Source organism: Ranitomeya imitator, chromosome 4, assembly GCF_032444005.1.
Source record: "Ranitomeya imitator isolate aRanImi1 chromosome 4, aRanImi1.pri, whole genome shotgun sequence".
In the NCBI taxonomy this organism is placed as follows: domain Eukaryota; kingdom Metazoa; phylum Chordata; class Amphibia; order Anura; family Dendrobatidae; genus Ranitomeya; species Ranitomeya imitator.
Genome location: NC_091285.1, coordinates 3536903 through 3563250, shown reverse-complemented (window position 1 = coordinate 3563250; position 26348 = coordinate 3536903). Strand labels below are relative to the sequence as shown.

The 26348-nt window shown below is 50.0% G+C and overlaps 2 protein-coding genes across 3 annotated transcripts in view; one reads left to right on the top strand and one right to left on the bottom strand.

Moving 5' to 3' along the window:
* The window catches only part of GYS2 (glycogen synthase 2), a 123757-nt gene extending 114815 nt beyond the window's left edge, over positions 1-8942 (top strand). The window contains exon 16 of one of the 2 annotated variants that reach the window (XM_069762777.1): positions 8602-8942. In XM_069762777.1, coding sequence (XP_069618878.1) covers positions 8602-8823 — 222 coding nt within the window. In that variant the 3' untranslated portion in view covers positions 8824-8942. The remainder of the gene's footprint in view (positions 1-8601) is intronic. The other variant, XM_069762778.1, reaches the window with a different exon arrangement.
* Positions 8943-10126: 1184 nt separating this feature from the next.
* SPX (spexin hormone) lies at positions 10127-25933 on the bottom strand. Its single transcript, XM_069761876.1, has 6 exons — positions 25894-25933; positions 18151-18231; positions 18009-18066; positions 17630-17692; positions 17427-17513; positions 10127-10433 (listed from the first exon to the last, which is right to left on the bottom strand). The coding sequence occupies exons 1-6, from the start codon at positions 25897-25899 to the stop codon at positions 10375-10377; spliced, it is 354 nt and encodes a 117-aa protein (XP_069617977.1). The 5' UTR covers positions 25900-25933; the 3' UTR covers positions 10127-10374.
* Between the last annotated feature and the right edge of the window lie 415 nt (positions 25934-26348).

Below are 26348 nucleotides of genomic sequence, written 5' to 3'. Positions count from 1 at the left end.
GGCAAGGTAGGCTTTATTTTTCTATCTTTAGGGCTAGTTAGTTTCTCAGGCTGTGCCGAGTTGCATAGGGAGCGTTAGGCGCAATCCACGGCTATTTCTAGTGTGTTTGATAGGATTAGGGATTGCGGTCAGCAGAGTTCCCACGTCCCAGAGCTCGTCCTTTATCATCAGTAACTATCAGGTCATTCCGTGTGCTCTTAACCACCAGGTCCATTATTGTCCTGACCACCAGGTCATAACATGTTCCCCTACCTTTCTTCCATATGCCGCCATCTTTCTTTCATGTGTTCCACGCCTTTCCTCCATGTGTCCCTTACCTTTCCTGCATGTGTCCCCTACCTTTCCTCCATGTGTCCCCTACCTTTCCTCCATATGCCCCGTCTTTCCTCCATGTGTACCCCGCCTTTCCTCTATATGCCCCCATCTTTCTTTCATGTGCTCCCCGCCTTTCCTCCATATTCCCCGTCTTTCCTCCATGTGTTTCCCACCTTTCCTCCATATGTCCCCCGCCTTTCCTCAATTTGCCCCGTCTTTCTTCCATGTGTTCCCCGCCTTTCCTCAATTTGCCCCGTCTTTCTTCCATGTGTTCCCCGCCTTTCCTCCATGTGTTCCCCGCCTTTCCTCCATATGCCCCGCCTTTCCTCCATGTGTCCCCTACCTTTCCTCCATGTGTCCCCTACCTTTCCTCCATGTGTCCCCTACCTTTCCTCCATATGCCCCATCTTTCCTCCATGTGTACCCCGCCTTTCCTCCATATGCCCCCATCTTTCTTTCATGTGTTCCACGCCTTTCCTCCATATGCCCCGTCTTTCCTCCATGTGTCCCCTACCTTTCCTCCATGTGTCCCCTACCTTTCCTCCATATGCCCTGTCTTTCCTCCATGTGTCCCCTACCTTTCTTCCATATAATAATAATATAATAATAATTTTTATTTATATAGCGCCAACATATTCCGCAGCGCTTTACAAATTATAGAGGGGACTTGTACATACAATAGACATTACAGCATAACAGAAATACAGTTCAAAACAGATACCAAGAGGAGTGAGGGCCCTGCTCGTAAGCTTACAAACTATGAGGAAAAGGGGAGACACGAGAGGTGGATGGTAACAATTGCTATAGTTATTCGGACCAGCCATAGTGTAAGGCTTGGGTGTTCATGTAAAGCTGCATGAACCAGTTAATTAATTTTTTTTTTTTTTTTAATATAGGCCACACAGGGATCGTTAGGTTAATGCATTGAGGCGGTAGGCCAGTCTGAACAAATGAGTTTTTAGGGCACGCTTAAAACTGTGGGGATTGGGGATTAATCGTATTATCCTAGGTAGTGCATTCCAAAGAATCGGCGCAGCACGTGTAAAGTCTTGGAGACGGGAGTGGGAGGTTCTGATTATTGAGGATGCTAATCTGAGGTCATCAGCGGAGCGGAGAGCACGGGTAGGGTGGTAGACTGATACCAGGGAGGAGATGTAGGGTGGTGCTGAGCCATGGAGTGCTTTGTGGATGAGGGTAGTAGTTTTGTACTGGATTCTTGAGTGGATGGGTAACCAGTGTAATGACTGGCACAAGGTAGAGGCATCGGTGTAACGGTTGGTGAGGAATATGATCCTGGCAGCAGCATTCAGGACAGATTGGAGCGGGGAGAGTTTGGTAAGAGGGAGGCCGATTAGTAGAGAGTTACAATAGTCCAGACGAGAATGAATAAGTGAAACAGTAAGAGTTTTTGCAGAGTCGAAAGTAAGAAAAGGGCGAATTCTAGAAATGTTTTTGAGATGCAGGTAAGAAGAGCGAGCCAGTGATCGGATGTGGGGGGTGAATGAAAGGTCAGAATCAAGGATGACCCCAAGGCAGCGGGCATGTTGCTTTGGAGTAATGGTGGAACCGCAAACGGAGATGGCAATGTCAGGCAAAGGTAGGTTAGTAGAGGGAGAAAACACGAGGAGTTCAGTTTTTGACAGGTTCAGTTTCAGATAGAGGGAGGACATGATGCTAGAGACAGCGGTAAGACAATCACTGGTGTTTTCTAATAAGGCAGGCGTGAGATCAGGAGAAGAAGTGTATAGTTGGGTGTCGTCAGCATAGAGATGGTACTGGAAACCAAATCTACTGATTGTTTGTCCAATAGGGGCAGTATACAAAGAGAAGAGGAGGGGGCCTAGGACTGATCCTTGAGGAACCCCAACAGTAAGGGGAAGGTGAGAGGAGGAGGAACCAGCGAAACATACAGTGAAGGATCGGTCAGAGAGATAGGAGGAGAACCAGGAGAGAACGGTGTCCTTGAGGCCGATGGAGCGGAGCATAGTGAGGAGGAGCTGATGATCCACAGTATCAAATGCTGCAGAGAGATCCAAGAGAATTAGCATGGAGTAGTGACCATTAGATTTAGCTGTTAGTAGGTCATTAGAGACTTTAGTGAGGGCAGTTTCAGTAGAGTGTAAAGAGCGGAAACCAGATTGAAGAGGGTCGAGAAGAGAGTTATCTGAGAGATAGCGGGTAAGACGGGAGTGGACCAGGCGTTCGAGGAGTTTAGAGATGAAGGGAAGATTAGAGACAGGTCCATATGCCGCCATCTTTCTTTCATGTGTTCCCCGCCTTTCCTCCATATGCCCTGTCACGATAATGTAAAAATACCATGGTCTGAGGGATTTTTGCACATGTGACCATGGTCCTAGACACACCACCTGGAACCTTCCCTGGCTTGCCTGTAACCTTACACCCTCTCCTCACTCCTTTCTTCCCCCCTCCTGTAGGAATGTTTATTAGCAAGGAGTGTGTACAAGTCTCTTGTCTGAAATCCATGTGCTTGCTGTATGGGGTGGGGGGGGAGATATTACAGAAGCCGTAATGCGACGCCAGTGTGTGATAGAAATATGACAATTTCATATTTGAAACGTGCTTCAATGGAGCTTTGCTACAGCGCCTCTTGTTAAATTCTAGCTCCCAAGGAACCCGAGAAATGCATTTCTCCTGAACCGTGAGGGATAGCTAGTCCGAGTGTGTTATCATTAGAAAGCTAATTTCCACATAAGATGATTGATGCGTGTGCCGTGACTCTGCTAGGTTCTCCAGGCAAGTTATGATAAGGATAAGTGTTGCTAGCAAATCTGTAACTCTGAGAAAAGGGGAGGGCGATGGCAACTCAAACCCCTTTAGTGATTTCACAACCTGCAAGTATAAGTTACTGCCAGTCAGCCTAGCCTTCAGTCTTGCCGGAGAAGCTGTTGCACCAAGACCCTCCGATGCATTGGGATGTCTGGCTCCTCCCACCAGCATGGTTGGTGTGGAATGATCTAAGCAACATATGAGGGTTTATCTTCTTTAATCCTTGTTTTTGTTTTTTTTAATTGCTTGTGCATATCTGAATTGTCTCATATTACAAAATCTTTATAAACTTTTTGTAAACACTGCCTGCCTTTTCGGAGTAAAATATAACATTTATTAGTTCGTCTTCTCCATGTTCTATAGCGAATTTTCACGTGCCTGAAGTTAATTATGCTACTAGTTTGGGTTGGCTCGAACCCTGAGCTGGTGGCAGCAAAGTGTGTTCTGGGCTAGGTGGGTAAAGCTGGCAGCGAAGGAACAGGGTTTTATAAGCTATTGTCTGGTTGCGGCCTGAGCATTTATAATTCCCTTGCTGCAGCATGCCTGCTAGCCCGTTCACAGTGAAGCGGCCCGTCCGGCGACTAATTATCCTAGGTGTAGTTCCCTGACTGACTTGAGGGTGAGGGGGTGCCAGAGAGCTGCAAGTTCTGAAGCGGAACTGGAAAGCGGGATATACATAAATCCCTGCAGTTCGAGACATATTGTAGCAGCAGTGGGATAACTAAAATAAGCCCCTGGGGTAAATTGATAGGTCAATAGCCTTGTTTGTGGTTTCATCACATTGTAGCAGTGATGGGATAACTAAGATAAGCCCCCTGCACATGTGACAGCCGTGAGCTGGCCAAAGGTCACCCACCTTTTCGTTGCATGCACCAACTTTCTTCCATGTGTTCCCCGCCTTTCCTCCATGTGTCCCCCGCCTTTCCTCCATGTGCCCCTTCTTTCCTCCATGTGTCCCCCGCCTTTCCTCCATATGCCCCTTCTTTCTTCCATGTGTTCCCCGCCTTTCCTCCATATGCCTCTTCTTTCTTCCATGTGTCCCCGCCTTTGCTCCATATGCCCCTTCTTTCTTCCATGTGTTCCCCACCTTTCTTCCATGTGTCCCCCGCCTTTGCTCCATATGCCTTCTTTCTTCCATGTGTCCCCCGCCTTTCCTCCATATGCCCCTTCTTTCTTCCATGTGTTCCCCACCTTTCCTCCATGTGTCCTCCTCCATGTGTCCCTCGCCTTTCCTCCATATGCCCCTTCTTTCCTCCATGTGTTCCCCACCTTTCCTCCATGTGTCCCCCGCCTTTCCTCCATATGCCCCTTCTTTCTTCCGTGTGTTCCCCACCTTTCCTCCATGTGTTCCCCGCCTTTCCTCCATATGACCCTTCTTTTTTCCATGTGTTCCCCACCTTTCCTCCATGTGTCCACTGCCTTTGCTCCATATGCCCCTTCTTTCTTCCATGTGTTCCCCACCTTTCCTCCATGTGTCCCCCGCCTTTCTTCCATGTGTCCACCGCCTTTGCTCCATATGCCCCTTCTTTCTTCCATGTGTCCCCCGCCTTTGCTCCATATGCCCCTTCTTACTTCCATGTGTTCCCCACCTTTCCTCCATGTGTCCCTTCTTTCTTCCATGTGTCCCCCACCTTTCCTCCACATGCCCCTTCTTTCTTCCATGTGTCCCCCACCTTTCCTCCACATGCCCCTTCTTTCTTCCATGTGTCCCCCACCTTTCCTCCACATGCCCCTTCTTTCTTCCATGTGTCCCCCGCCTTTCCTCCATGTGTTCCCCACATTTCTTCCATGTGTCCCCCACCTTTCCTCCATATGCCCCTTCTTTCTTCCATGTGTTCCCCACCTTTCCTCCATGTGTCCCCCGCCTTTGCTCCATATGCCCCTTCTTTCTTCCATGTGTCCCCCGCCTTTCCTCCATATGCCCCTTCTTTCTTCCATGTGTCCCCCGCCTTTCCTCCATATGCCCCTTCTTTCTTCCATGTGTTCCCCACCTTTCCTCCATATGCCCCTTCTTTCTTCCATGTGTTCCCCACCTTTCCTCCATATGCCCCTTCTTTCTTCCATGTGTCCCCCGCCTTTCCTCCATGTGTTCCCCACCTTTCCTCCACATGCCCCTTCTTTCTTCCATGTGTCCCCCACCTTTCCTCCACATGCCCCTTCTTTCTTCCATGTGTCCCCCACCTTTCCTCCACATGCCCCTTCTTTCTTCCATGTGTCCCCCGCCTTTCCTCCATGTGTTCCCCACATTTCTTCCATGTGTCCCCCACCTTTCCTCCATGTGTCCCCTGCCTTTGCTCCATATGCCCCTTCTTTCTTCCATGTGTCCCCCGCCTTTCCTCCATATGCCCCTTCTTTCTTCCATGTGTTCCCCTCCTTTGCTCCATATGCCCCTTCTTTCTTCCATGTGTCCCCCACCTTTCCTCCATATGCCCCTTCTTTCTTCCATGTGTCCCCCGCCTTTCCTCCATGTGTTCCCCACCTTTCCTCCATATGCCCCTTCTTTCTTCCATGTGTTCCCCACCTTTCCTCCATGTGTCCCCCGCCTTTGCTCCATATGCCCCTTCTTTCTTCCATGTGTCCCCCGCCTTTCCTCCATATGCCCCTTCTTTCTTCCATGTGTCCCCCGCCTTTCCTCCATGTGTTCCCCACCTTTCCTCCATATGCCCCTTCTTTCTTCCATGTGTCCCCCGCCTTTCCTCCATGTGTTCCCCACCTTTCCTCCATATGCCCCTTCTTTCTTCCATGTGTCCCCCGCCTTTCCTCCATGTGTTCCCCACCTTTCCTCCATATGCCCCTTTTTTCTTCCATGTTTTCCCCACCTTTCCTCCATATGCCCCTTCTTTCTTCCATGTGTCCCCCACCTTTCCTCCATATGCCCCTTCTTTCTTCCGTGTGTCCCCGCCTTTCCTCCATGTGTTCCCCGCCTTTCCTCCATATGCCCCTTCTTTCTTCCATGTGTCCCCCGCCTTTCCTCCATGTGTCCCCCGCCTTTCCTCCATATGCCCCTTCTTTCTTCCATGTGTTCCCCACCTTTCCTCCATATGCCCCTTCTTTCTTCCATGTGTTCCCCGCCTTTCCTCCATGTGTCCACCGCCTTTCCTCCATGTGTTCCCCTCCTTTCCTCCATGTGTCTCCCACTTGCTCCCATTCTTCACACACCCATTGGCCCATAATGCCAAGTCTGGCCCAGAACACAGATGAAAGAGAAGCGTCGGAGTGTAAACTTCATGTGAATTGTCTCCTTCAGTTCATTGTACATCAGACAAGCCGGGACGATTTAGACCACATACTGTCCCATCACAGAGACATTTCAGTTGTGTTTACATGCGCTGACGTTAGGCCGCTAAACGAGTGTGATTGACAATATTAAAGTCATTCGACACTTGTTTCCCGGCCTCTTTACACCGGTTGAGGAACAATGACGGGCACAGAATGATCACTAGTAGTAATGATCACGTTTTCAGCAGCACATCTGCAGGTTACACCAGGCAATGTGCTGCCGAGTACAAAAATTTAAGTTGCACCATAAACAATCCAATCACCCGATGAATAGGCAGCATTTTACTCATTCATTGGGTACCTATGAGCTGTCGTTTGTGCAGTGGGATTCTCACATGGTGTGATGACATAACATTTAATCTTAATTAGACGTACATTTTCAGTAGGCCAGCAGACAGACTATTGTTCATATGAGTCTGAACGTTGACTCTTGAATTGATGTTTTTGAACTGTTGAATGGTAGCTGATTACCTATTATATCAGCTCCTACAGTTTGCGCTGCTATCTTTGGAGGACAAGGATACAGGGGTATTGAACAATCAATATTTTCTAATATGTTGATTCCCATTGCATAAGTTCATGTAGCTTGTTGACCTGCAAAACAATGAAGGACAAACTATACAGATTGATTAAATACTCAAACAATGAGAGTTACCCTCATCCAACCTTCCCCCTGACCTGTGGATGATGGCCTTGAGAACATCTGTGGGTATAAAAAGGGATCAGAAGAGGACTCAGAAATAGGGAAGGAAAGGTCCAATAGCTGGATGTTCAAGAGGACAGAAATGTCCAAGAAGGATGGGAGATTATACTAAATGAAATTTTCATGGCACAATCGGTAACAATCCCGAAAGGAAGGAAGAATTTTGAAGCATTAAAGAGACCAGAGTGGATAAACATAGAACGTATCACTTGATAAAAAGGAAAAGAAATGTATATTAAATGGAAAGTTGGGGCATATCTATAAAAGAATATAATGCGGTCTGCAGGGAATGCAGGGCAAGAGTTAGGAGAGCTAAAGCCAGTAATAAAGTGAGGCTCACAAGGGAGGCCAAAAGCAACAAAAAAGGATTTAGGGGGTATGTCAAAAGCAAAAGAAAATTCAAATATGCTATAGGATTTCTACAGGATGAAAAGGGTGAAGTGGTCAGAAATGATGTCGAGAAGCTGAACTTTTAAATTCCCGTGTTGCATCTGTGTTCTCGAAGAAAGAAAATGTAACATCAACTGATCTTCAGGGGGACATGAAAGGAATAAAGATTATTAATCCACACTATCTATGAATAGAGAGATGGTACGGGAACGCTGAGCTAATTTACATGAATTTACATCTCCTGCTCCAGATGAATTACATTCTAGGGAACTAGTACTCTTCCTCTCTGAAGAGACAATTTGCATATTTCCCAGAGGAGCATTGCGGCTTTAAGTCTCCTCATCTCGACATGCTTAACATGTCACGCTCCGCAAGGAGAAACGATACTTCTTGGATCCTAGGGAACTGAAAGAGTTAGCAGAGGAAATTGCAGAACCACTAGCCAGAATCTTTAAAAAATGCTGGAGAAAAGGAGAAGTCCCAGAAGACTGGAGAAAGGCAAATGTTGTCCTCATCTTCAAGAAAGGAAAGAAAATGTAGCCAGGAAATTACCGGCCAGTGAGTCTTACTTCTTTCTATACCAGGAAAGGTCTGTGACCAAATTATTAAACAGCATGTATGTAAGAACATGGGTAAGAATACAGTAATTAACCAGAGCCAGCATGGGTTTGTAGCAAATAAGTCATGCCAGACTAATCTAATTCTCTTCTATGATGGAATCACTGACTGGGTGGATCAGGGAAATGTGATAGGTAAAGCATTTGATAAATTATTTTACACTTACTGAGAAAATGACCAATTATAGGAATAACAAGGCTACGGTTAGGTGGATTCATAACTGGCTCAGTGATTGCACTCAAAGCGTACTCCTAAATGGTTGTTTATCCAATTGGAAGAATGTTACAAGTGGGGACCACAAAGCTCTGTCCTGGTCCCAGTGTTACCATTACTGGGGGAGGTGACTGTTGGACAGGAGACTACAGTCTATTACTCCCGGTTATCAGCCATTACTGGGGGAGGAGACTGTAGGATCGGAGACTACAATCTATTACTTACTGTTTTCAGCCATTACTAGTGTATATGATGGTTACTGTCCCGGTAACTAATATGTTGTCTGTCCCTTGTAGACAGATGGATTCCGGTACCCCCGGCCATCCTCGGTGCCCCCTTCCCCATCGGTGTCGCAGCCTTCCAGCCCACATGAAAGTGAAGATGAAGACGAGGAGGAGGCTAATGAGCGCTACGATGAGGACGAGGAGGCAGAGAGGGATCGCCAGAACATCAAGTCCACATTTGCTCTTGGTCCAGTGTCTCGTGGAAAAAAGAAACATGGCGAATATAGAAACTGACGTCTTCCGTGTTGTGGAGCGAGGCTGCCCCCCTGTGGCAGGGCTGATAGTGTCTCTTCTAGGATACAGATCATGTCTGATGTATATGTGGTAGTGAAATAGTTAAACCTTCGCTTTCATCTTGTGTCTGTTATTCTGGATACAAGAAGCTCTGGCAGAACAAAGGGGAGAAAAGTAACAGGACTCCATATTGTATGCTCCAGTCACATCCAAAGCTGCAGTGACAAAGATCCCAAGTCATAAAGTGAGAGGAGGGGGCCCTGACCCATCCCCAGGAGCAAAGAGGGGGTCCTGACCCATCCCCAGGAGCAAAGAGGGGGTCCTGACCTGTCCCCTGGAGCAAAGAGGGGAGTCCTGACTTGTCCCCTGGAGCAAAGAGGGGGTCCTGACCTGTCCCCAGGAGTAAAGAAGGGGTCCTGACCCATCTCCAGGAGTAAAGAGAGGAGTCCTGACCCATCCCAAGTAGTAAAGAGAGGAGTCCTGACCTGTCCCCAGGAGTAAAGAAGGGGTCCTGACCCATCCCCTGGAGCGAGGAGGGGGGTCCTGACCCGTCCCCAGGAATGAGGAGGGGGGTCCTGACCCATCCCCAGGAGCGAGGAGGGGGTCCTGACCAGTCCCCAACAGCGAGGAGGGGGTCCTCACCCGTCCCCAGAAGCGAGGAGGGGGTCCTCAGTTGTCCCCAAGAGCAAGGAGGGGGTCCTCACCTATCCCCAGAAGCAAGGAGGGGGTCCTCACCTGTCCCCTGGAGCGAAGAGGGGGTCCTGACCTGTCCCCTGGAGCGAGGAGGGGGTCCTGACCTGTCCCCTGGAGCGAGGAGGGGGTCCTGACCTGTTCCCTGGAGCGAGGAGGGGGTCCTGACCTGTCCCATGGGTGAGAGGAGGGGGTCCTGACCTGTCCCTTGGAGCGAGGAGGGGGTCCTGACCTGTCCCCTGGGTGAGAGGAGGGGGTCCTGACCTGTCCCCTGGAGCGAGGAGGAGGTCCTGACCTGTCCCCTGGGTGACAGGAGGGGGTCCTGACCTGTCCCCTGGGTGAGAGGAGGGGGTCCTGACCTGTCCCCTGGGTGAGAGGAGGGGGTCCTGACCTGTCCCCTGAGTGAGAGGAGGGGGTCCTGACCTGTCCCCTGGAGCGAGGAGGGGGTCCTGACCTGTCCCCTGGAGCGAGGAGGGGGTCCTGAACTGTCCCCTGGGTGAGAGGAGGGGGTCCTGACCTGTCCCCTGGGTGAGAGGATATGGTCTCCAGTGAGAGGAGGGGGTTCTGTGTACAGGTCACACATCACTAACGCTCAGAGACCCCCGGACGTCACTGAATATTTCACATAAACTTTATTGTCTGAGATCCGTGGATAGAAAATCTGACACTTCGTCCATTGTTCTTGTTACATTGTTGCTCGTTACTAATTATCAGCGGAAACAAATGAAGCGAAGGATCAATGAGACAGGAGGACACACGGCAGAGTCTGGTCACATGATCACAGCGGAGCGGGAATGTCGCCTCGCCCCCGGCGTGTGAGGTCCACGATCCAACCGATAAAACACGGAAACTCCGGAGGGATCACCAGCTGAATAACGGGTCCGGAAGGTACCCCGCCTGCTCCATAGCGCCATCATCAGCTGTAGAGAAGCAAGGGCAAGAATCACTGCCAGATACATAATCCTCAACTGTTATTACTCAGTCTGTCCAAAAAGCGGCAGAATAGTGAGCGCAGCTCTGCAGTATAATACAGGCTCAGTAATGTATGTACACAGTGACTGCACCAGCAGAATAGTGAGTGCAGCTCTGGGGTATAATACAGGATGTAACTCAGGATCAGTAATGTAATGTATGTACACAGTGACTGCACCAGCAGAATAGTGAGTGCAGCTCTGGAGTATAATACAGGAGGTAACTCAGGATCAGTAATGTATGTACACAGTGACTGCACCAGCAGAATATTGAGTGCAGCTCTGGAGTATAATACAGGATGTAACTCAGGATCACTAATATAATGTATGTACACAGTGACTACACCAGCAGAATAGTGAGTGCAGCTCTGGAGTATAATACAGGATGTAACTCAGGATCAGCACTGTAATGTATATACACAGTGACTGCACCAGCAGAATAGTGAGTGCAGCTCTGGGGTATAATACAGGAGGTAACTCAGGATCAGTAATGTAATGTATGTACACAGTGACTGCACCAGCAGAATAGTGAGTGCAGCTCTGGGGTATAATACAGGAGGTAACTCAGGATCAGTAATGTAATGTATGTACACAGTGACTGCACCAGCAGAATAGTGAGTGCAGCTCTGGGGTATAATACAGGAGGTAACTCAGGATCAGTAATGTAATGTATGTACACAGTGACTGCACCAGCAGAATAGTGAGTGCAGCTCTGGAGTATAATACAGGATGTAACTCAGGATCAGTAATGTATGTACACAGTGACTGCACCAGCAGAATAGTGAGTGCAGCTCTGGGGTATAATACAGGATGTATCTCAGGATCAGTAATGTATGTACACAGTGATTGCACCAGCAGAATAGTGAGCGCAGCTCTGGAGTGTAATACAGGATGTAACTCAGGATCAGTAATGTAATGTATGTACACAGTGACTGCACCAGCAGAATAGTGAGTGCAGCTCTGGGGTATAATACAGGATGTATCTCAGGATCAGTAATGTATGTACACAGTGACTGCACCAGCAGAATAGTGAGTGCAGCTTTGGGGTATAATACAGGATGTAACTCAGGATCAGTAATGTAATGTATGTACACAGTGACTGCACCAGCAGAATAGTGAGTGCAGCTCTGGGGTATAATACAGGATGTAACTCAGGATCAGTAATGTATGTACACAGTGACTGCACCAGCAGAATAGTGAGTGCAGCTCTGGGGTATAATACAGGAGGTAACTCAGGATCAGTAATGTAATGTATGTACACAGTGATCCCACCAGCAGAATAGTGAGTGCAGCTCTGGAGTATAATACAGGATGTAACTCAGGATCAGTAATGTAATATATGTACACAGTGACTGCACCAGCAGAATAGTGAGTGCAGCTCTGGGGTATAATACAGGATGTAACTCAGGATCAGTAATGTAATGTATGTACACAGTGACTGCACCAGCAGAATAGTGAGTGCAGCTCTGGGGTATAATACAGGATGTAACTCAGGATCAGTAATGTAATGTATGTACACATTGACTGCACCAGCAGAATGGTGAGTGCAGCTCTGGGGTATAATACAGGATGTAACTTAGGATCAGTAATGTAATGTATGTACACAGTGACTGCACCAGCAGAATAGTGAGTGCAGCTCTGGGGTATAATACAGGATGTAACTCAGGATCAGTAATGTAATGTATGTAAACAGTGACTGCACCAGCAGAATAGTGAGTGCAGCTCTGGAGTATAATACAGGATGTAACTCAGGATCAGTAATGTAATATATGTACACAGTGACTGAACCAGCAGAATAGTGAGTGCAGCTCTGGGGTATAATACAGGATGTAACTCAGGATCAGTAATGTAATGTATGTAAACAGTGACTGCACCAGCAGAATAGTGAGTGCAGCTCTGGAGTATAATACAGGAGGTAACTCAGGATCAGTAATGTAATGTATGTACACAGTGATCCCACCAGCAGAATAGTGAGTGCAGCTCTGGAGTATAATACAGGATGTAACTCAGGATCAGTAATGTAATATATGTACACAGTGACTGCACCAGCAGAATAGTGAGTGCAGCTCTGGGGTATAATACAGGATGTAACTCAGGATCAGTAATGTAATGTATGTACACAGTGACTGCACCAGCAGAATAGTGAGTGCAGCTCTGGGGTATAATACAGGATGTAACTCAGGATCAGTAATGTAATGTATGTACACATTGACTGCACCAGCAGAATAGTGAGTGCAGCTCTGGGGTATAATACAGGAGGTAACTCAGGATCAGTAATGTATGTACACAGTGATCCCACCAGCAGAATAGTGAGTGTAGCTCTGGAGTATAATACAGGATGTAACTCAGGATCAGTAATGTAATATATGTACACAGTGACTGCACCAGCAGAATAGTGAGTGCAGCTCTGGGGTATAATACAGGATGTAACTCAGGATCAGTAATGTAATGTATGTACACAGTGACTGCACCAGCAGAATAGTGAGTGCAGCTCTGGGGTATAATACAGGATGTAACTCAGGATCAGTAATGTATGTACACAGTGACTGCACCAGCAGAATAGTGAGTGCAGCTCTGGGGTATAATACAGGATGTAACTCAGGATCAGTAATGTAATATATGTACACGTGACTGCACCAGCAGAATAGTGAGTGCAGCTCTGGAGTATAATTCAGGATGTAACTCAGGATCAGTAATGTAATGTATGTACACAGTGACTGCACCAGCAGAATAGTGAGTGCAGCTCTGGGGTATAATACAGGATGTAACTCAGGATCAGTAATGTATGTACACAGTGACTGCACCAGCAGAATAGTGAGTGCAGCTCTGGGGTATAATACAGGATGTAACTCAGGATCAGTAATGTATGTACACAGTGACTGCACCAGCAAAATAGTGAGTGCAGCTCTGGAGTATAATACAGGAGGTAACTCAGGATCAGTAATGTAATGCATGTATACAGTGACTGCACCAGCAGAATAGTGAGTGCAGCTCTGGGGTATAATACAGGATGTAACTCAGGATCAGTAATGTAATGTATGTAAACAGTGACTGCACCAGCAGAATAGTGAGTGCAGCTCTGGGGTATAATACAGGAGGTAACTCAGGATCAGTAATGTAATGTATGTACACAGTGACTGCACCAGCAGAATAGTGAGTGCAGCTCTGGAGTATAATACAGGATGTAACTCAGGATCAGTAATGTATGTACACAGTGACTGCACCAGCAGAATAGTGAGTGCAGCTCTGGGGTATAATACAGGATGTATCTCAGGATCAGTAATGTAATGTATGTACACAGTGATTGCACCAGCAGAATAGTGAGCGCAGCTCTGGAGTGTAATACAGGATGTAACTCAGGATCAGTAATGTAATGTATGTACACAGTGACTGCACCAGCAGAATAGTGAGTGCAGCTCTGGGGTATAATACAGGATGTATCTCAGGATCAGTAATGTATGTACACAGTGACTGCACCAGCAGAATAGTGAGTGCAGCTTTGGGGTATAATACAGGATGTAACTCAGGATCAGTAATGTAATGTATGTACACAGTGACTGCACCAGCAGAATAGTGAGTGCAGCTCTGGGGTATAATACAGGATGTAACTCAGGATCAGTAATGTATGTACACAGTGACTGCACCAGCAGAATAGTGAGTGCAGCTCTGGGGTATAATACAGGATGTAACTCAGGATCAGTAATGTAATGTATGTAAACAGTGACTGCACCAGCAGAATAGTGAGTGCAGCTCTGGAGTATAATACAGGATGTAACTCAGGATCAGTAATGTAATATATGTACACAGTGACTGAACCAGCAGAATAGTGAGTGCAGCTCTGGGGTATAATACAGGATGTAACTCAGGATCAGTAATGTAATGTATGTAAACAGTGACTGCACCAGCAGAATAGTGAGTGCAGCTCTGGAGTATAATACAGGAGGTAACTCAGGATCAGTAATGTAATGTATGTACACAGTGATCCCACCAGCAGAATAGTGAGTGCAGCTCTGGAGTATAATACAGGATGTAACTCAGGATCAGTAATGTAATATATGTACACAGTGACTGCACCAGCAGAATAGTGAGTGCAGCTCTGGGGTATAATACAGGATGTAACTCAGGATCAGTAATGTAATGTATGTACACAGTGACTGCACCAGCAGAATAGTGAGTGCAGCTCTGGGGTATAATACAGGATGTAACTCAGGATCAGTAATGTAATGTATGTACACATTGACTGCACCAGCAGAATGGTGAGTGCAGCTCTGGGGTATAATACAGGATGTAACTTAGGATCAGTAATGTAATGTATGTACACAGTGACTGCACCAGCAGAATAGTGAGTGCAGCTCTGGGGTATAATACAGGATGTAACTCAGGATCAGTAATGTAATGTATGTAAACAGTGACTGCACCAGCAGAATAGTGAGTGCAGCTCTGGAGTATAATACAGGATGTAACTCAGGATCAGTAATGTAATATATGTACACAGTGACTGAACCAGCAGAATAGTGAGTGCAGCTCTGGGGTATAATACAGGATGTAACTCAGGATCAGTAATGTAATGTATGTAAACAGTGACTGCACCAGCAGAATAGTGAGTGCAGCTCTGGAGTATAATACAGGAGGTAACTCAGGATCAGTAATGTAATGTATGGACACAGTGATCCCACCAGCAGAATAGTGAGTGCAGCTCTGGAGTATAATACAGGATGTAACTCAGGATCAGTAATGTAATATATGTACACAGTGACTGCACCAGCAGAATAGTGAGTGCAGCTCTGGGGTATAATACAGGATGTAACTCAGGATCAGTAATGTAATGTATGTACACAGTGACTGCACCAGCAGAATAGTGAGTGCAGCTCTGGGGTATAATACAGGATGTAACTCAGGATCAGTAATGTAATGTATGTACACATTGACTGCACCAGCAGAATAGTGAGTGCAGCTCTGGGGTATAATACAGGAGGTAACTCAGGATCAGTAATGTATGTACACAGTGATCCCACCAGCAGAATAGTGAGTGCAGCTCTGGAGTATAATACAGGATGTAACTCAGGATCAGTAATGTAATATATGTACACAGTGACTGCACCAGCAGAATAGTGAGTGCAGCTCTGGGGTATAATACAGGATGTAACTCAGGATCAGTAATGTAATGTATGTACACAGTGACTGCACCAGCAGAATAGTGAGTGCAGCTCTGGGGTATAATACAGGATGTAACTCAGGATCAGTAATGTATGTACACAGTGACTGCACCAGCAGAATAGTGAGTGCAGCTCTGGGGTATAATACAGGATGTAACTCAGGATCAGTAATGTAATATATGTACACAGTGACTGCACCAGCAGAATAGTGAGTGCAGCTCTGGAGTATAATTCAGGATGTAACTCAGGATCAGTAATGTAATGTATGTACACAGTGACTGCACCAGCAGAATAGTGAGTGCAGCTCTGGGGTATAATACAGGATGTAACTCAGGATCAGTAATGTATGTACACAGTGACTGCACCAGCAGAATAGTGAGTGCAGCTCTGGGGTATAATACAGGATGTAACTCAGGATCAGTAATGTATGTACACAGTGACTGCACCAGCAAAATAGTGAGTGCAGCTCTGGAGTATAATACAGGAGGTAACTCAGGATCAGTAATGTAATGCATGTATACAGTGACTGCACCAGCAGAATAGTGAGTGCAGCTCTGGGGTATAATACAGGATGTAACTCAGGATCAGTAATGTAATGTATGTAAACAGTGACTGCACCAGCAGAATAGTGAGTGCAGCTCTGGGGTATAATACAGGAGGTAACTCAGGATCAGTAATGTAATGTATGTACACAGTGATCCCACCAGCAGAATAGTGAGTGCAGCTCTGGAGTATAAAACAGGATGTAACTCAGGATCAGTAATGTAATGTATGTACACAGTGACTGCACCAGCAGAATAGTGAGTGCAGCTCTGGGGTATAATACAGGATGTAACTCAGGATCAGTAATGTAATATATGTACACAGTGACTGCACCAGCAGAATAGTGAGTGCAGCTCTGGAGTATAACTCAGGATGTAACTCAGGATCAGTAATGTAATGTATGTACACAGTGACTGCACCAGCAGAATAGTGAGTGCAGCTCTGGGGTATAATACAGAATGTAACTCAGGATCAGTAATGTATGTACACAGTGACTGCACCAGCAGAATAGTGAGTGCAGCTCTGGGGTATAATACAGGATGTAACTCAGGATCAGTAATGTATGTACACAGTGACTGCACCAGCAGAATAGTGAGTGCAGCTCTGGAGTATAATACAGGATGTAACTCAGTATCAGTAATGTAATGTATGTACACAGTGACTGCACCAGCAGAATAGTGAGTGCAGCTCTGGAGTATAATAGAGGATGTAACTCGGGATCAGTAATGTAATGTATGTACACAGTGACTGCACCAGCAGAATAGTGAGTGCAGCTCTGGAGTATAATACAGGATGTAACTCAGGATCAGTAATGTAATGTATGTACACAGTGATTGCACCAGCAGAATAGTGAGTGCAGCTCTGGAGTATAATACAGGAGGTAACTCAGGATCAGTAATGTAATGTATGTACACAGTGACTGCACCAGCAGAATAGTGAGTGCAGCTCTGGAGTATAATACAGGAGGTAACTCAGGATCAGTAATGTATGTACACAGTGACTCCACCAGCAGAATAGTGAGTGCAGCTCTGGAGTATAATACAGAATGTAACTCAGGATCAGTAATGTAATGTATGTGCACAGTGACTGCACCAGCAGAATAGTGAGTGCAGCTCTGGGGTATAACAGAGGGTGTAAACCTGGGTCCTGTGATAGTGGACATCCTGCCCCCTATCCCCCTTCTATCGGACCCCCGCCCCATCACTTTTAGTAATGATATGACAGGTGGCAGAGGTCTCTATACCTTCCTCCTGAGCTTTCTGCAGGGAGCTGAGGAACATGGCGGCTGCCTCGGAGATGGTGATGGGGTTGGTGTTTTGGCTCCGGGTCTCTGGAAACAATTTAGTATATGAATTAAATGTGCTGAGAATCTGGAATAAAAATCATCCATGAATGTCGCCATCTAATGCTGAACATCCGCCAATATCAGAGGAGGGTGGACATTACCGAGCTGCAGCCGATCGTACAGGTCCTTCCTCTGACTCTCATCCGAGATGAAGCGCCGACCTTCTGCGGGAAACAGAGAGGAGAACGATAAAATAATGCACCCATATAGTGCAAATAGGTCAATTACAGATAGATATAAGCCAGCACTGTGTGATGCTATATGGCGGTGTTAGGGCATCTGTGTGACGCTATATGGCGGTGTTAGGGGAAGGGGATCTGTGTGACGCTATATGGCGGTGTTCAGGATGGTGGTGATGATTACGGCTGCATACCATCCGTGCACCTGCTCTACTCCCCACACATCACTGTCTCCCTGAGGGGCCCGGGGCCCCTGTTATCTATCTCCTGTCTGCTGGTGATTGGTGGCTGCGTCACTCACGTGCCCCCTTCAGGTACAGCATCGCCTGCGGGGTCCAATTTCGTCTCTGGAAATGAGTCTTGTCGCAGAAAAGAGAAAGATGAGAAGAGATTAAGAAGCAGCAGAGAGAGGGCAGCGGAGGACGAGAGTGGCGGCATCCTACCTGCGGGATACCCCCGGAGCCGGGGAAGACGGAGCTGCTCATCAGCAAGATCAGAGTGCAGGCGGCAACCGGAGCAGAGTCCTGGAAGACAAGAAGTATCACTCCCATCATCCCTGAGCACAGGACTCACAGGCTAATCTCTATTACTCCCTGTTATCGGCCAATACTGGGGGAGGAGACTGTAGGACGGGACACTACAATCTATTACTCCCTGCTATCAGCCATTACTGGTGGAAACTACAGTCTCCAGAATGGGAGGAATAGAACTAAGCAACAGCACGTGTGAAAAAGCCTTGGGTATACTAATAGATCACAGACTGCACAGGAGTCAGCAGTGTGATGCAGCAGCAAAAAAGGCAAATACAGTTGTAGGATGTATTACGAGAAGCATAGAGTCTAGATCACGTGCAGTTATTCTCCTCCTTGGTCAGGCCTCATCTGTAATACTGGGTCCAGTTCTGGGCTCCACATTATAAAAAAAGACATTGAGAATCTGGAGCAAGTTCAGAGAGGAGCGACCAGGACGGTGAGCGGACTGCACAGTATGTCCTACAAGGAACGGTTACAGGATCTGAGAATGTATAGTTGCAAAAAAGAAGACGAAGAGGAGACTTAATAGCTGTCTACAAATATCTGAGGGTCTGTCACAGAGGGAGCATCATTATTCTCAACTACACATGGAAACACGGGTAGGGTGATAGGCTGAGACCAGGGAGGAGATGTAGGGTGGTGCTGAGCCATGGAGGGCACGGGTAGGGTGGTATACTGAGACCAGGGAGGAGATGTAGGGTGGGGCTGAGCCATGGAGAGCACGGGTAGGGTGGTAGACTGAGACCAGGGAGGAGATGTAGGGTGGGGCTGAGCCATGGAGAGCACGGGTAGGTTGGTAGGCTGAGACCAGGGAGGAGATGTAGGGTGGTGCTGAGCCATGGAGGGCACGGGTAGGGTGGTATACTGAGACCAGGGAGGAGATGTAGGGTGGGGCTGAGCCATGGAGAGCACGGGTAGGGTGGTAGACAGACCAGGTAGGAGATGTAGGGTGGGGCTGAGCCATGGAGAGCACGGGTAGGGTGGTAGGCTGAGACCAGGGAGGAGATGTAGGGTGGTGCTGAGCCATGGAGAGCACGGGTAGGGTGGTAAACTGAGACCAGAGAGTGTATGTAGGGTGGTGCTGAGCCATGGAGAGCACGGGTAGAGTGGTAGACTGAGACCAGGGAGGAGATGTAGGGTGGGGCTGAGCCATGGAGAGCACGGGTAGGGTGGTAGGCTGAGACCAGGGAGGAGATGTAGGGTGGTGCTGAGCCATGGAGGGCACGGGTAGGGTGGTAGGCTGAGACCAGGGAGGAGATGTAGGGTGGTGCTGAGCCATGGAGAGCACGGGTAGGGTGGTAGACTGAGACCAGGGAGGAGATGTAGGGTGGTGCTGAGCCATGGAGAGCACGGGTAAGGTGGTAGACAGACCAGGTAGGAGATGTAGGGTGGTGCTGAGCCATGGAGAACACGGGTAGGGTGGTAGGCTGAGACCAGGGAGGAGATGTAGGGTGGTGCTGAGCCATGGAGGGCACGGGTAGGGTGGTAAACTGAGACCAGGGAGATGTAGGGTGGTGCTGAGCCATGGAGGGCACGGGTAGGGTGGTAAACTGAGACCAGGGAGGAGATGTAGGGTGTTGCTGAGCCATGGAGGGCACGGGTAGGGTGGTAGGCTGAGACCAGGGAGGAGATGTAGGGTTGTGCTGTGCGATGGAGAGCACGGGTAGGGTGGTAAGCCTGAGACCAGAGAGGAGATGTATGGTGGTGCTGAGCCATGGAGGGCACGGGTAGGGTGGTAGATTGAGACCAGGAAGGAGATGTAGGGTGGTGCTGAGCCATGGAGGGCACGGGTAGGGTGGTAGGCTGAGACCAGGGAGATGTAGGGTGGTGCTGAGCCACGGAGAGCACGGGTAGAGTGGTAGACTGAGACCAGGGTGGAGATGTAGGGTGGTGCTGAGCCATGGAGGGCACGGGTAGGGTGGTAAACTGAGACCAGGGAGGAGATGTAGGGTGGTGCTGAGCCATGGAGAGCACGGGTAGGGTGGTAAACTGAGACCAGGGTGGAGATGTAGGGTGGTGCTGAGCCATGGAGAGCACGGGTAGGGTGGTAGGCTGAGACCAGGGAGATGTAGGGTTGTGCTGTGCGATGGAGAGCACGGGTAGGGTGGTAGGCCTGAGACCAGAGAGGAGATGTATGGTGGTGCTGAGCCATGGAGGGCACGGGTAGGGTGGTAGACTGAGACCAGGGAGATGTAGGGTGGTGCTGAGCCATGGAGAGCAGGGGTAGGGTGGTAGGCTGAGACCAGAGAGGAGATGTATGGTGGTGCTGAGCCATGGAGGGCACGGGTAGGGTGGTAGACTGAGACCAGGGAGGAGATGTAGGGTGGTGCTGAGCCATGGAGAGCACGGGTAGGGTGGTAGGCTGAGAACAGGGAGGAGATGTAGGGTGGTGCTGAGCCATGGAGAGCACGGGTAGGGTGGTAGACTGAGACCAGGGAGGATATGTAGGGTGGGGCTGAGCCATGGAGAGCACGGGTAGGGTGGTAGACTGAGACCAGGGAGGAGATGTAGGGTGGTGCTGAGCCATGGAGAGCACGGTTAGGGTGGTAGACTGAGACCAGGGAGATGTAGGGTGGTGCTGAGCCATGGAGAGCACGGGTAGGGTGGTAGGCTGAGACCAGGGAGGAGATGTAAGGTGGTGGTGAGCCATGGAGAGCACGGGTAGAGTGGTAGACTGAGACCAGGGAGGAGATGTAGGGTGGTGCTGAGCCATGGAGGGCACGGGTAGGGTGGTAAACTGAGACCAGGGAGGAGATGTAGGGTGGTGCTGAGCCATGGAGAGCACGGGTAGGGTGGTAGACTGAGACCAGGGTGGAGATGTAGGGTGGTGCTGAGCCATGGAGAACACGGGTAGGGTGGTAGGCTGAGACCAGGGAGGAGATGTAGGGTGGTGCTGAGCCATGGAGGGCACGGGTAGGGTGGTAAACTGAGACCAGGGAGATGTAGGGTGGTGCTGAGCCATGGAGAGCACGGGTAGGGTGGTAGACTGAGACCAGGGAGGAGATGTAGGGTGGTGCTGAGCCATGGAGGGCACGGGTAGGGTGGTAAACTGAGACCAGGGAGGAGATGTAGGATGCTGCTGAGCCATGGAGAGCACGGGTAGGGTGGTAGGCTGAGACCAGGGAGGAGATGTAGGGTTGTGCTGTGCGATGGAGAACACGGGTAGGGTGGTAGGCTGAGACCAGGGAGGAGATGTAGGGTGGTGCTGAGCCATGGAGAGCATGGGTAGGGTGGTAGGCTGAGACCAGGGAGATGTAGGGTGGTGCTGAGCCATTAAGAGCACGGGTAGGGTGGTAGACTGAGACCAGGGAGGAGATATAGGGTGGTGCTGAGCCATGGAGGGCACGGGTAGGGTGGTAAACTGAGACCAGGGAGGAGATGTAGGGTGTTGCTGAGCCATGGAGAGCACGGGTAGGGTGGTAGACTGAGACCAGGGAGGAGATGTAGGGTGGTGCTGAGCCATGGAGAGCATGGGTAGGATGGTAGGCTGAGACCAGAGAGATGTAGGGTGGTGCTGAGCCATTAAGAGCACGGGTAGGGTGGTAGACTGAGACCAGGGAGGAGATGTAGGGTGGTGCTGAGCCATGGAGAGCACGGGTAGGGTGGTAGGCTGAGACCAGGGAGGAGATGTAGGGTGGTGCTGAGCCATGGAGAGCACGGGTAGGGTGGTAGGCCTGAGACCAGAAAGATGTATGGTGGTGCTGAGCCATGGAGGGCACGGGTAGGGTGGTAGACTGAGACCAGGGAGGAGATGTAGGGTGGTACTGAGCCATGGAGAGCACGGGTAGGGTGGTAGGCTGAGACCAGGGAGGAGATGTAGGGTGGTACTGAGCCATGGAGAGCACGGGTAGGGTGGTAGGCTGAGACCAGGGAGGAGATGTAGGGTGGTGCTGAGCCATGGAGAGCACGGGTAGGGTGGTAGGCTGAGACCAGGGAGGAGATGTAGGGTGGTGCTGAGCCATGGAGAGCACGGGTAGGGTGGTAGGCTGAGACCAGGGAGGAGATGTAGGGTGGTGCTGAGCCATGGAGAGCACGGGTAGGGTGGTAGGCTGAGACCAGGGAGGAGATGTAGGGTGGTGCTGAGCCATGGAGAGCACGGATAGGGTGGTAGGCCTGAGACCAGAGAGGAGATGTATGGTGGTGCTGAGCCATGGAGGGCACGGGTAGAGTGGTAGACTGAGACCAGGGAGGAGATGTAGGGTGGGGCTGAGCCATGGAGAGCACGGGTAGGGTGGTAGACAGACCAGGGAGGAGATGTAGGGTGGTGCTGAGCAATGGAGAACACGGGTAGGGTGGTAGGCTGAGACCAGGGAGGAGATGTAGGGTGGTGCTGAGCCATGGAGGGCACAGGTAGGGTGGTAGGCTGAGACCAGAGAGGAGATGTATGGTGGTGCTGAGCCATGGAGGGCACGGGTAGGGTGGTAGACTGAGACCAGGGAGATGTAGGGTGGTGCTGAGCCATGGAGAGCACGGGTAGGGTGGTAGGCTGAGACCAGGGAGGAGATGTAGGGTGGTGCTGAGCCATGGAGGGCACGGGTAGGGTGGTAAACTGAGACCAGGGAGGAGATGTAGGATGCTGCTGAGCCATGGAGAGCACGGGTAGGGTGGTAGGCTGAGACCAGGGAGGAGATGTAGGGTTGTGCTGTGCGATGGAGAACACGGGTAGGGTGGTAGGCTGAGACCAGGGAGGAGATGTAGGGTGGTGCTGAGCCATGGAGAGCATGGGTAGGGTGGTAGGCTGAGACCAGGGAGATGTAGGGTGGTGCTGAGCCATTAAGAGCACGGGTAGGGTGGTAGACTGAGACCAGGGAGGAGATATAGGGTGGTGCTGAGCCATGGAGGGCACGGGTAGGGTGGTAAACTGAGACCAGGGAGGAGAAGTAGGGTGGTGCTGAGCCATGGAGGGCACGGGTAGGGTGGTAAACTGAGACCAGGGAGATGTAGGGTGGTGCTGAGCCATGGAGAGCACGAGTAGGGTGGTAGACTGAGACCAGGGAGGAGATGTAGGGTGGTGCTGAGCCATGGAGGGCACGGGTAGGGTGGTAAACTGAGACCAGGGAGGAGATGTAGGGTGTTGCTGAGCCATGGAGGGCACGGGTAGGGTGGTAGGCTGAGACCAGGGAGGAGATGTAGGGTTGTGCTGTGCGATGGAGAGCACGGGTAGGGTGGTAGGCCTGAGACCAGAGAGGAGATGTATGGTGGTGCTGAGCCATGGAGGGCACGGGTAGGGTGGTAGACTGAGACCAGGGAGGAGATGTAGGGTGGTGCTGAGCCATGGAGGGCACGGGTAGGGTGGTAAACTGAGACTAGGGAGGAGATGTAGGGTGTTGCTGAGCCATGGAGAGCACGGGTAGGGTGGTAGGCTGAGACCAGGGAGATGTAGGGTTGTGCTGAGCCAGGGAGAGCACGGGTAGGGTGGTAGACTGAGACCAGGGAGATGTAGGGTGGTGCTGAGCCACGGAGAGCACGGGTAGGGTGGTAGACTGAGACCAGGGTGGAGATGTAGGGTGGTGCTGAGCCATGGAGGGCACGGGTAGGGTGGTAAACTGAGACCAGGGAGGAGATGTAGGGTGTTGCTGAGCCATGGAGAGCACGGGTAGGGTGGTAGGCTGAGACCAGGGAGATGTAGGGTTGTGCTGTGCGATGGAGAGCACGGGTAGGGTGGTAGGCCTGAGACCAGGGAGGAGATGTAGGGTGGTACTGAGCCATGGAGAGCACAGGTAGGGTGGTAGGCTGAGACCAGGGAGGAGATGTAGGGTGGTGCTGAGCCATGGAGAGCACGGGTAGGGTGGTAGACTGAGACCAGGGAGGAGATGTAGGGTGGTGCTGAGCCATGGATAGCACGGGTAGGGTGGTAGGCTGAGACCAGGGAGGAGATGTAGGGCGGTGCTGAGCCATGGAGAGCAGGGGTAGCGAGGTAGACTGAGACCAGGGAGATGTAGGGTGGTGCTTAGCGATGGAGAGCACTGGTAGGGTGGTAGACTGAGACCAGAGAGTAGATGTAGGGTGGTGCTGAGCCATGGAGAGCACAGGTAGGGTGGTAGACTGAGACCAGAGAGTAGATGTAGGGTGGTGCTGAGCCATGGAGAGCACTGGTAGGGTGGTAGACTGAGACCAGGGAGGAGATGTAGGGTGGTGCTGAGCCATGGAGAGCACAGGTAGGGTGGTAGACTGAGACCAGGGAGGAGATGTACGGTGGTGCTGAGCCATGGAGAGCACGGGTAGGGTGGTAGGCTGAGACCAGAGAGTAGATGTAGGGTGGTGCTGAGCCATGGAGTGCTTTTTGGATGAGGGTAGTAGTTTTGTACTGGATTCAGTAGTGGATGGGTAACCAGTGTAATGACTGGCACAGGGTAGAGGCATCGGTGTAACGATTGGTGAGGATGGAATATGATCCTGGCTGCAGCACTCATGACAGATTGGAGCGGGGAGAGTTTGGTAAGAGGGAGGCCTATTAGTAGAGAGATACAATAGTCCAGACGAGAATGAATAAGTGAAACAGTAAGAGGTTCTGCAGAGTCGAAAGTAAGAAAATGGAGAATTCTAGAAATGTTTTTGAGATGCAGGTAAGAAGAGCGAGCCAGTGATCAGAACAGGCGGCCATGAGAGGTGGTGAGTTCTCCGTCAATGGAAGTCTTCACACAGAGGCTGGACAGACATCTGTCTGAGATGGTTTAGTGACTCCTGCATTGAGCAGAGGGCTGGACACGAGGACCCTGGGGGTCTATTCCAACTCTAACATTCTAGGAGTCTACTGCTCTCTGTTATCAGTCAGCTCAGGCTGTCTGCTCTATGTCTTTTTGTCTGGGTTCTTTCCATAATTATGAAGTATAGTGAAAGGGAGGAACAGAAGACGAGGGGTTAACCAATCTATCTACTTAGTGATTGACAGGAGATGAATCTCATTCCCTGCAGCCTGAGCCCCCGGCAGGGTCCGCGCTCCTCCCGCACCAGGGTCTCATTATCTACACCCCTATTCACATGGAATAAATGGCGCTATAATAATTTCCCCTCCGGCCAGTAACTACCACTCCCAGTAGGTGACTAGCACACGGCAGGGTCTGGTCACCTCCACGGGTTTCTGCATTTTCCCAATTTATCAAACAGAAAATGTGGAGCAAATTTAGAAACCTCTAATGATAGAAGTGCTCCCGTTTTCTGTATACAGTTCCCATGCAGAACTATGAAGTCACTGCAACCATGAAAAGCAACGACACCTACATGATGGGGAAGAGAAGGATGATGAGGGGTGATGAGAATGATGGGGGATGGTGATAGGGATGATTAGAATGATGGGGATGATCAGAATAATGGAGGATGATGATGCAGGATGAAGAGAATGATGGGGAATGATGTGGCATGAGGAGGATGATGGGGATGATTATGAAGGGGATGATGATGATGATTTCTCCTTCTGCTTCTCTTTCCTGTCTGGATAAAACTTTTGTTAAGTGAGACATTGCCGAGTGAGTGAGAAACTGAGAAATAATAAAAGGTCACAATAAATCATTCTCCGGGGGTCTGTCCTCCGCGGTCTGTCCTCCGGGGGTCTTTCCTCCGGGGGTCTGTCCTCTGCATTCTGCGCCCTGTTTCAGAAGACTATGGGTGGCGGTGCGTGTGTGCAGGTGGCGCGGACTCTGGGGTGACACTCACCTTCATCCTTCCTGGCCGCGGCCGCTCGTTCTGGTGACTCCGCTCCCGGGTCGGGGTTATAAATGCCATGAAGGAGGGGGCGAAGACTGATCAGGTCAGTGCCAGTGATGGACGCAGGGACGGCGCCTCCTCCGGGGATCACACCGCGCTGCAACAGGAGAAACCTTCATGTTCTGAAGAGATCAAACTGTCAGCGAGCGCAGGATCAATATCCACCGCTGGAAGGCAAAGGTGATGGCGGTAATGGAGGTGGTCAGCGGCTGTCCATCAAGATGTCACGGTGATGAGCAGAGACGAGGAGTCCGCACAACTCTACACTGCACAGTGCACACCCGCGAGCAGACGAGCAGACGAGAAGCCGGGCACCTGTCACCGACAACGGACCGCAAGTCCCAGGTACACAGTCAGCGGTGACACAGACCGCGAGTCCCAGGTACACAGTCAGCGGTGACACA